This window comes from Sorex fumeus, unplaced genomic scaffold, assembly GCF_029834395.1.
Source record: "Sorex fumeus unplaced genomic scaffold, SorFum_2.1 ptg000058l, whole genome shotgun sequence".
Classification (NCBI taxonomy): Eukaryota; Metazoa; Chordata; class Mammalia; order Eulipotyphla; family Soricidae; genus Sorex; species Sorex fumeus.
In genome coordinates, this window is record NW_026606115.1 from 7,117,510 (window position 1) to 7,129,648 (window position 12,139).

At 41.1% G+C, this 12,139-nt stretch overlaps 1 protein-coding gene across 2 annotated transcripts in view; it reads right to left on the minus strand.

Annotated features, from left to right (window-relative positions):
- The window catches only part of PLS3 (plastin 3), a 118,386-nt gene that overhangs the window by 27,981 nt on the left and 78,266 nt on the right, over positions 1-12,139 (minus strand). For both annotated transcript variants that reach the window (XM_056125765.1, XM_056125764.1), the window contains exon 4: positions 6,913-7,076. In XM_056125765.1, the coding sequence (XP_055981740.1) occupies positions 6,913-7,076 (164 nt within the window). The remainder of the gene's footprint in view (positions 1-6,912; positions 7,077-12,139) is intronic.

Below are 12,139 nucleotides of genomic sequence, written 5' to 3' on the forward strand. Positions count from 1 at the left end.
AGTTTTACAGTAATTATTCAATTGCAGGTTGTAACAAAGCAAATCTCAAATCTTGCAACTTGACTGAAAGAAAGTATACTCTGAAATTTGCCTACATTTTTTTAAATGCTGGAGATTTCTTAATCCCATTTTTTCTGATTTAGCGATGCACATGGCTAAGTTAAAATAGCCCGTGCCAGTAAGAGTAGGATATAGCATCCTCATAAGATATTAATAAAACATGATTTATTGAAACACAAAGTAACTCAAAAGTGCTGTAGCAGTATGTATGTATGTATGCATGCACGCACATGTGCACATGCGCGCGCGCACACACACACACACAAACACACCCGAACCCTCAGGAAGAACAACCTATGTCTCAAGTTAATAAAACAAGGTCACAGTTATCAAGCAGTTCAGGGTGTCTGTGAGAATTGGTATAGCAGATGCTAAAATCTAGCCCATGCTCCACAAACCAAGCTTCGTATTTGCGTAAAATTGTGTCAGGCCAGAAAAAGATATTTTTATATTTAGTCTTTCTAGGAGGGCACCTTTTTGGTAATTAATCTTCCCAGAGAAAGTGACATTTTGGGGGCCGGAGTGATAGCACAGCGGGTAGGGCATTTGCCTTGCACGTGGCCGACCTGGGTTCTATCCCCGGCATCCCATATGGTCCCCTGAGCAACGCCAGGAGTAACTCCTGAGTGCAGAGCCAGGAGTAACCCCTGAGCATCTCCAGGTGAGACTCAAAAAGGAAGAAAAGAAAAGAAAAGAAGAGAAAAGAAAAGAAAAGAAGAGAAAGTGGCATTTTCAAATTGATAGAAAAAGAAAAATTGTTGTGCGTGGGATTTTTTTCTTAAATCAGTGCCCCTACCACAAAGCCACCATGTCCTTAAATCCTGACTTTTCTTGAACCTGTAAACCCATTTTTATTTATGAAATTAGTAAGCAGTGAGTTTTACAAACTGGCAGGCTACCGAATGTAACCTGCCCACACAGCAGAGTCTGGCAAACTCCTCGTGGTATACCCAATATGCCAAATACCAGTAACAATGATGGGTCACATTCTCCTAACCCTGAAAGAGCCTTGAATATGGCACTTTTAAAAAAAATCTCAGGGCTAGGACGAAGGAGACGTTACTGGGGCCTGCTCGAGGCAATCAACGAACAACAGGATGGTCGTGATCGTGATCGTGAGTTTTCAAAATCAGGTTAACTCAATTTTCCTAGATGTGGTTTCACACACTATACTTGTCATTTCAGTATGCATTTATATCTCTTATAGACATACACACATATGCGGACTAAAGACTACATACTTTACATGATCAATAAAGATCTCTTCAGAACACCCTATTCCCAGCTATGTATCAACAGTATGGACCATTGTCCTATGAGTAATTCTCTTGCTTTTTTTGGAGGAGGATGGAGTTGGGCCACACTTAGCAGTGCTCAGGGCTTATTCCTGGTTCTATGCTCAGGGATCACTCCTGACAGACCTTGAGGGACAAAATGTGGTGCCAGCTGCCAGGGATAGAATCAGGCTCAGCCACATGGAAGTCAAGTACCCTAAGTCCTGTACTAACTCTCCAGCCCCTCTGGGCAAGTTCTATTAGGGTTTGTTTTGGGGCCACACCTAGTGATGTTCAGGGCCTACTCCATGCTCTGCATGCAGGAATCACTCCACCAGGCAGTGCTCAAGGTGACCATACAGAAATCCGGAGTTGATTGTGTGCCAGGCAAAAGCCATACACAGCATCTATGCCGCTCCCTCTGGGCAATTTAATAACCTTTATGCGCACTCTGATTTTAAAATTTAGTTCAAACTTTATTTCAGTGTTTGGGTCACAATCTTTGGTACTCACGGGCTATTTCCAGCTCAGTGTTTCAGGGTCACATCTGGCAGTGCTCAGGGAATGACTTGGTATCAAGACGAAGGCCACCACATGCTAAGTATGTGCTTCAGCCTGCTGATTTGTCTTGGTCTTCCCTAATTCAACTCTTAATTTTTTTTGTCTGAATTTCCAAGTCACATATCACTTAGCATTTCAAACAGCAATAGACCAGCAGTACAATGGTGGCCCAATAAATGATATAGAGCTTAGATGTGTGATAGGCTATGCTGTAAGGCTTGTGTAATTGCACTTCTGTGACATTTGCACACTTTGATGCATTGCTAAGAACACATCTAAGGTGTTAAGTGATAACTGACTATACAACAAAATAGTGTCCTGGAAAGGAAACAGTCCAAATACACAGCATTTTATTCCCATAGCTCTTCTTTTGCTAAGTATAAATCTGTTTAATGAAAAAACAACATTCACCATTCTACCCATATATGAACCCTACTTCATTTAGTAAAACATTATCTAGCAAATTACTCAAATGCATCCATTTCCTCAGAACTGACTGACAAACCTTAAACCCCTCAAATAACCATAAAATCTGCAATTAAAAAAAACCTCATGACCAAACCGTTACTGCCTCAGGGTAATTATCTCAGAAACACATATGAAAACCTATTTTTTTAAATTAAAAACTATGTCTCAGAAACCATTTACTTTGAAAAATTAGGATGATAAAAAATAATTCGGTTTGTCTCATTCTCCTGATTTCAGCTGGAAAAAAAAACCCAAAATTTGTATACATCATGGAAAGGGGAATAATACAAACAATTTTTAAAATGCTGTATTACGGATTTTTAAAATGCTGTATTACGGATTTTTAAAATGCTGTATTACGGATAAGTAATACAGGGGCTGGAGCCATAGCACAGCGGGTAGGGCGTTCGCCTTACAAGCGGCCGACCCGAGTTCGATTCCTCCGCCCCTCTCGGAGAGCCCGGCAAGCTACCGAGAGTATTCGATATGCCAGACACAGTAACAACAAAGTCTCCAATGGAGACGTTACTGGGCCCGCTCGAGCAAATCGACGATCAACGGGAGGGCCTTTACCTTTTACCTTTACCTTTTACAGATAAGTACAATTGCTTACACAGCTCTAGTTAAACTCCTAGTGTCTGAGAATGGCAAAGTTGCAATTCAGTTAATTTTCAATTATCTTATAAGTGCTACATCACCTTCATTTTCTGAATATTTTTTAATCATTGTTCTGTTCAAGTTCAAAATTCCAACTTCTAGATTTACCCCCTCCCCCAATAAATTTAGAGATAATTGTGGATGATAACACAATTTGAGTGTAAACCTCTGCCTGACAAGTATCTCTGAAATCAGAGCCAACACACAAGGACAACTACTGTGCTAAAACCATCTCAAAGAATCTTTTCAAAGCTGCCCATTGTGACGCTAATGAGCTCAGTGTTTTGTGCTGTTTTCCTTGTGTGAGGAAGAATTTGCTTTATCCTGTGTGAATCAACTCCTGTTGTCCACTGCTCAGTTTGGTTCTATACATCTTTCCCAGACTTTTTCTTTTCTCTCTCTATAGGGCCACACCCAGTGTTTTACTAAGGGAACTGTGTGGTTCTCTGGGGGTCAAACCAGGGGTTCCCACATGCAGAGCCTGCACCATTGAGCCATCTCCTAACTCTGCTAATCTCTTTTAATGGGACCTATTTTTTTCCATTTTTTTCCCTTTTTCTCTGGTTGGGGAGTAGCACACCCAGTGGTGCTCAAGGCTTACCCCTGGCTCTGTGCTCAGGGATCACTCCTAGCATAACTTAAGGCAAAGACCCTATCCAGTGCAGGGTACCAAACCCAGGTGAGTCACCTGCAAGGTAAACCTACCAGGTTTACTATCTATCTCTCCAGGCTACTTTCATTTTATATGATTTATCCTTTCTTTTGGTTTTGTTTTTGGGTCACACCAGGCAACACTCAGATGTTACTTCTGGCTCTGCACTCAGGAATTACTCCCGGCAGTGCTCCATGACCATATGGAATGCCAGGAATTGAACCCAGATTGGCTGCATACAAGGCAAACACCCTACCCATTGTACTACCTATCCAGCCTCATCACCTTTTTAAGACTCTGAGCAAATTTTTTATCTTTTTTTAAATCTCAGAGTTTTCTCAACTCAGGCCAAACCTGAGCTAACCAGAAGATTTAAGAAGGAAAATATTCCAAAAAATATGTAAAAATACATATACTGACTTGTTTCCAGTTTTTGAAACTTGTTTCCAAAAATAGCACACTTGGATCTTTCCTCTTTCTTTGCACTCTGCTGAAGTTCTAAGTTTGGTAATAATAGGAAAAGAACTCTGCTTTACAAAAATAAATAAGTGAGACTACATCAACCGGAAAAGTTTCTAAAGTACGAAAGAAATGTTGGCAAAAAGAAAGACACTTGAATGGGAGAAAATATCCGCACACCATACATCTGAGAAATGGCTGGTATCCAAGATACACAAAGGTCTCACAGAACTCAACAACAAAAATACAAACAAGCCTATCAAAATAGCCGGAAGGGGAGTACATTGCAACTACCTCAAAGACAAAAGGCAAATGAAAAAATAATCATCAATATTATCAAGGAACTGTAAATCAAAATGAAAATGAGGTATCATCTCACACCAGTGAGGATGCCATATATCAAAAGTTTATCAGAAACAACCACTATTGGTACAGATGTGGTGAAAAAGGAACCTTATTCACTGTTGGTGGGAATGTTGTCTGGTTAAGCCTTTATAGAAAACACTGGAATTTCTCAAAAAAAAAAAAAAAAAAGAAAAAGAACTCCCATATAACCCAGGAATTCTCTTTGGCATCTATTCAAGAACATAAAAAAATACCCAAAGCAAAAAACCCCATTAACTTGAAAAGATTTATGCACACCTATGTTCACTGCAGTGCTACTGACCAGAATCAAGTTCAGAAACAATCCAAATGTTCAATAAATGAGTAGATAAAGACAGTGTGGTATACATGGGTCTGAGAGATAGCACACAGGCAGGACACTTGCCCTGCAGGTAGTTGACCCCGATTTGATCACTGGAAACCCATATGGTCCCCCAAGCTCTTTTTGCTAAAACTAGGGAAGAAGCAGAGGGGGGTTATGTTAATTGAAGCAAATCAGAGGAAGGAGGATAAATGTTAGATGTTCATACTCATCTGTGGTAAAGAAACAGAGTCAGGGAATGGATAACGGCAAATTAAAACAAACCCTTGGACTCTGCCAACAGAACTAAGGTTACCAACGGAGTGTGAGTGAAGAGGAAGCAAGGATAGATGGGGCAGGTATTAACTCTATGTAAAATTAATTAATTAATAGGGCCAGAACTAGTCTCCAGTATACCACCAGGAGTAACTCTAGAGCATCACCAGATGTGCCCCCCTGCCACCCAAAAATTTATTAGACATTGTCTTAAGGATAATTCCACCTCCTCACTTAAAAGCCACAAAAATCTGTGCAGAAATGGTTTCAAAATATATAGAATGAAAGTTTCTCAAGTACTATATTTTTCTTAGTGACATTAATAATTTTGCTCTTATAGTACTGACACACTGCTGTTTTAAACTATTTAGATCTGTTCTCTTTAGCAAAATTTAAAAACTGAGCAGTAAATGATATAAAAAGCAACCAATCATAGTTAACCCACTAAGCTGTTTCAAATTCATAGCTAAACGTGCAGTGACACAGGAAGCAAGTTACACACCAGAGGTCATGCAAATGCTCAAATTGCAAATCAATTACAACTTACTATTGAACACAGAATTCAAAACAAAGGACTTTGGCAATAACTGGAGACAAAAATGGTAGGGAGAAATTCAGAATTTTTTTAAGATGCAAAAACTATATCACTATAATTGACACAAGCGTGCATTTAAAATATAATAACACAAAATACTATAAGATGAACTGGCATCGTCAATCAATTTGCTTCTTGAACTCTTGCAGTGCTATAAAGACGTGATTTTTAAATTCAAGAGGCCATATAAGAATTTCTCTTGCTACAGCTGAGTCAGAACTACTAGGGGAATATACGTTACCATAATAAGTATCTTAAGGCAAAAACAAAACGTAGAAAAGGAGGATATAAAGTGCTAGGAAGTTTGGGATAAATATAGGGCACGGACTGTAAGTATGCAATATACTTTAAGTAATGACTAGATCTAGACAACTTCAGCCTTAAATTAATAAATTAAAATAATAAAAACCTAAGCGTGGTCTTAATCAAAGGAAAAGACAACAGTTATTCAGTAATGTATAATGTTAAATACTTTGTCTTTGAACACAGACTAAAAATGGCATGGCTGAAAATCTAGACCTTTGGGCTACTAGCTACAAGCATGAGACTTCAAAGATGAGTGTCAGACATATACAGTCTCTAAGCACTGAGTATATACCAATAAATGAGGCAGTTGGGAGAGCACTGAATGAATTAAAACATGAGTCTGTAACACTGAAGAATATTTGATGACACTAGAGAAGTAAATAAAAAAAGTCAAAACGTCTCCTCCAATGAACGAAAAAGATACACTTCTAACTTTTAATTATCAAAATTATCATCCTAGAGAAAATGGTACAGTTAAATGCTACCACAAGAGTAGTAAACATCTTTTTAATCAGAAAGTTTAAGTCAGGAAGCTTCTGAGACTGTGAGTCAGGGTGTATCATTAAAATTTGGGAGCATACACTTCACCAAAGGAGATAGAGTGCTATAAGGATGCCATTTAGCACCTTGAGAACTGCCCTTTAATGACTGACTGCTCATAAGGAGATTGCTCATCCACAGCAATTGCTCTGCTGTATCTTCTGATTCTGCCAGATTCTCTCTCTTCTTCTCAATTCTTTTAAGATAGCTGAATGTCTAAAACTAACAAAACTTAGTGGGTGGGATGAGAGAAATTTTATTAGTTATACCATCACTAACACAATATATTTAGGAATTTAATATCATATGCACTGAGAGCTCCAAGACTGGGCTGGACAAAGTCATTACTTGGAATAATTGTAGGTTTTCACATACTTACATAAACAAATTCATCAAAACTTATCTTCCCGTCTTTATTCCTGTCGCCATCCAGCATGAGTTTCTGAATAATTTCTCTCACTTTATATCCTGGTAACGGCATATTAGCTTCCTTGAAAAGGTCGTGAAGTTCGTAGTTACAAATGAATCCATTGCTGTTGAGATCTTTATAAGACAGGGAAGCAAAAAAGCAAAGTTTTAGGAGAAATATTTATCGGAGTATTTTTCATTTCAAATTCAGTTCCTAAGATTGCCTAAATACAATTTTTTCATTCTTACTGTATGCTGCCCAAGGAAATGCAATTTTTATTTTTGCTTTTTTGGGTCTCACCCAGCAGTGCATGGGGGTTACTTCTGGCTCATGTACTCAGGAATTACTCCTGGTGGTGCTCGGGGGACCATATAGGATGCTGGGAATCAAATCCGGGTTGGCTGCATGCAAGGCAAACTCCCTACCCACTGTGCTATCACTCCAGCCCCGAAAATGCAATTTTTAACTCTAAGAGTATGGTTTTACTTCGTGCATCTTGTATGGGGGGAGGGGAAGAAGGTATCTCATCTGGAAGTGTTCCAGCTCTGTGCCGGGGTGGTTTCCTGGGGACCACGAAGTGCTGGCACTTAGCAAGAATTGGCCATGTCCAAGGCAAATGCCTTAACCCCTGTTCCATCTCTCTGTTTCTCATGCATCTTCTGTTTTTGTTTGTTTTTGGTTTGAGGGGCTACACTTGCTGGTGCTCAGAGCTTCCCCTTGGCTCTACAGTCAGGGATTAATCCCGGCGCCAATCAGAGGAACATATGTGGTGCCAGGAATTCTAACTCGGGTTGGAAGCATACAAAGTAAGTGGCCATATTTTATTTAAAACTCTATATTATCTCTCTGGTCCACATCTTACATCTTAAACATCATATAAGTGTTATACATTAGTAAAGCATGACTATTTAATAAAATTGTTAAATCAAAAAATCTTTTTGTTTTTGGGTCACAACCAGCGGAGCTCAGAGGCTTCCTTCTGGCTCTGTGCTCAAAGCTTGGGTGGACCATATAGTGTGCCAGGGTCAAACTCGGGGCAGCTGTATGCAAGACAAGCACCTTACCCACGCTGTACTGCATATCCAGCTGCATAATCACTAAACATAGCAAAAACAATAGATAATACACCCAAAAAGCCAGCTGTAGTATGAAACAGCACTCACTGTAGCTATTTAAAAGTTTTATGCTACAAATTCCTATTCTTCCACTAGCCTAATGGAATACTTTTAACAAAATAATGCTGATTACTTAAAAAGAGCATCTAGAATTAAGCTACCACCCTGAGTGACAATTTTTATGAGTCAATATAAGTAAATATTAATCTAAGGCAAATACAAAACTCAAGAATATATTCTCAAGTAATGCAAATCTTTAAGATAACTCTACAAACATCTTTTTTATGCTACTACAATTTCAAAAGAGTTTGCACCTAAGTGCTGATACTGCTTTATTTTCTAAAGCCATTAAAAATGTAGGGAGGAAAATCGCCACCATACCTCACTGAGACATGATCTGCTGAGAATTCTGTTATTCGGGATTTGTGATTGAAATCTCCAGGCTTTCTCAGGGCCAGGATGGGCTACCTCCCCTCACCTCCCTGTACTTCCCGAAGCCTCAGCAGTCACATCCACACCCCAAAGCTGCCACCCATTTAAAAATCTGCTCCAGCCTTACCATCCTAATAAAAATACTGAATGCCTTTAACCATGATCTCTTAGCACCTGTATTGCAAACCATAATGCACAAAAGGAAAAGAAGAGAGAGAGAGCGCAAGAAGGAAAGTGCCTCCCATAAGGGAGGCTGAGTGTTGTGGGGTGGGGTATTGGGGGATTGTGGGAGGGAAACAAGTGACATTGGTGGTGGGAAACGTACACTGGTGGAGGATTGGGTACTGGATCATTGTATGACTGAAACCCAATTATCACTTAATCACTTAAGTGATAATTACTTAACTTCCCGTTAGTCCTCGATTTGCTGGAGCGGGCGCCAGTAACGTCTCCATTTGTCCCTGTCGCGTGCTAGTGTAGCCCAATGGCCTCTGTTCGCTCCGGGAACATGAAGAGCCTCAAACCGATCGTTCATGATCTTGACGAAGAAGTCTGACCATCTGGTAGGTGGGCGGCCACGCGGTCTTTTGACATCCCGTGGAATCCAGTCGGTAACAGCTCTAGTCCAGCGGTCGTCTTTAAATCTCATTACGTGACCAGCCCATCTGATTTTCGACACCTTGGCAAATGAGACAGCGTCCCTGATTCTTGATCGTCAACGGATGTCAGAACTCCGGATTCTTTCTCTCATTTGAGTGAAATGTGATATTCCAAGCATAGCTCTTTCTATTCTTCTTTGGGAGACCTGAATAGCGTTCTCATCTTGTTTGCGTAGGGCCCAGGTCTCTGAGGCATATGTTAATGCAGGAAGAACAGTGGAATCAAGGAGATGTGCCCGGAGCCGGAGGTTCTTCGTCCTCTTAGCTATTTCTTCGACGTTCTTGAAGGCATTCCAAGCCACTGTCTTCCTCCTGCGCAGCTCGGGTGTCAGGTCATTTGTCATGTTGACCTCTCGACCTAGGTACACATAGCTGTTGCATTCGGAGATGGTCGTTCCATTGAGAGCAAATGGGGCGTCAGGAACGAGGCTGTTTCTCATAAACATTGTCTTCGTAAGATTCAGCTGTAGTCCTACCTTTCCACACTCACGTTCAAAGTCGGCCAGCATTTGTGCCGCTTGGCTGATGTTTGGTGTTATTAAAACAATGTCATCAGCAAAGCGGAGGTGGTGTAGTTGCCGACCATCTATCTTCACTCCCATTCCTTTCCATTCCAGTCGTCGCATGATGTTCTCGAGGGTGGCACTGAAGAGTTTCGGTGAAATGGTATCACCCTGCCGAACCCCTCTCTTGACATCAACGATCACTTCTTTGTAGAATGGTGAGATCCTGGTAGTGAATCCGCAATACAGCTCACGGAGAATCCTGATGTATTGGGCTTGAATGCCCTGACTGGCTAAGGCTTCAATGACCGCTTCCGTCTCAACAGAATCAAAGGCCTTCTTTAAATCAATGAACATTAAACAGAGCGGCATCTTGAACTTCCGAGAAACCTCAATGAGCTTGGTTATCGTGTGGATATGGTCGATGGTGCTGAATCCTTTGCGGAACCCGGCTTGCTCGCATGGTTGTCCTTCATCTAGTGTTCTGACAATCCTATTTAGGATGACTCGAGTGAACAACTTGTAGATGACAGACAATAGGCAGATCGGGCAATAGTTGCCAATGTCATGGATGTCTCCCTTCTTGAACAGTAGTACGGTCCTGCTGGTTTTCCATTGGGACGGAACCTTGCATTCAGACAGGTAGCGAGTGAAGAGCCAAGCCAATGTATTGATGAGTACCGACAGCAGGCTCTTCAGGTGTTCAGGTCTGACCTTTTCTGGGCTGGGTGCTGTTTGTTTCTTTACCGACGAAATGGCGTGTCGGATTTCGGAAGGGAGAACATTGGGGACGACATATCCATCCTGTGGAATTTGGTATGTCGGCAAGTGGACATGGCTATCAAGGAGATTTGAGTAGAAGTCATGGATAATCTTCTTCATTGCCGTTCTGGAGGATGTGATGGATCCATCAGGATGTCGGAGGGCAGTCATCTTGGTCTTGTAGTTGGCGAAGGACAGGCGGGCGTTACGAATACTTTTCCCAGCTTCTGCCGCATCTACCAGTACTTCTGCTCTTCTCTCTTCGAGGTCTTCCTTGATCGCATCTCTGCACTGCTTTGCAAGATCGGACGTTAGCTTGCGGTTGCCTGAGGCATGCACCAAACCACGCTGGAGAATTAGCTCAAGAGTTTTCGAAGGTCTATCTGGTGGTCTATCTCACCAGATAGACCAGATGGTCTATCTCACAAATATTCAATTTTAAAAATATTTTTAAAAGTAATGTAGAGGGGCTGGAGTGATAGCACAGAGGGTAGGGCATTTGCCTTGCACGCGCCTGACCCAGGTTCAATTCCCAGCATCCCATATGGTCCCCTGAGCACCACCAGGAGTAATTCCTGAGTTCAGAGCCAAGAGTAACCCCTGTGCATTGCTGGGTGTGACCCAAAAAAACAACAAAAAAGTAACGTGGAGTTCATGCCCAATTCAATCAGCTTAGTCAATGGCTGAATAAACAGCAGTACTCCTACATTTTAAAAAATGTGGGAGGGGTGGAAATCAATCAATGAGAAAAAAGTTCATTTCTTGGGAAAGAGGACTAAAGATCTGAGGGCTGTATTCATTTGATCATACCATTTTTTTAGTAAAGGTTTTGGTTTGGGTGGGGGCATATCAGGCGGTACTTAGGGTTTCCTTCTGAATCTGTACCCTGAAATCATTCCTGCGAGGCTCTGCAGACCATATGTGGTATCCGGGATTGAACCTGAGTCATCCATGAGCAAGGAAAGCACCCTGCCCACTGTTCTATTGCTTCAGCACCAGTAAAGGACTTTTGCATCCAATCTCAAACATACTAAACAAGGCTTCCCCCCCCCACCAGATTCCTACTCATTCTCATATATAAACTTTAATTGCTGAAATTAAAAGGCAGCAATCTCCAAATTGAGAAAATGACTCAAGAATACCATAGCACTATTCAAGAGAAATATATTAGAAATAGTTCATTACTTGATAACATTATTTAAAAACTCTCTACCATGGGCTTGATATAGTACAGGGGGTAAGGCTCATGGCTTGTATGTAGCTGATCCGGATTCAATTCTGGTAATATGATCCCTTAAGCACAGCAGGGATATCCCTGAGTACCAATAGAGGAGTAAGCCTTGAGCAGACCAGGAGGTCCTGAAACAATAAACAAATAACTAAAAGCACTGACAGGCATGATACTTGGGATTGAACGCAACTGGTGAAAGAGAAGAACAAAATAAAATGACAAAAAAGAGAACATATTTCTGTCACAGAGCCCACATTCTAATGAAAGCTAAGAAATAAATATCATAACATGCAGTGTTACCTTTGTAAACTATAATAGGTAAGGGGTTAGAATAGGGCTATTCTGACCTCCATTAGAGTACATTTTAATTGCCTGGAGTGATAGCATAGCGGGTAGGGCATTTGCCTTGCACGCGGCCAACCTGGGTTCAATTCCTTCACCCCTCTCGGAGAGGCCAGCAAGCTAGAGACGCCCACACGGCAAAGCCTGGCAAGC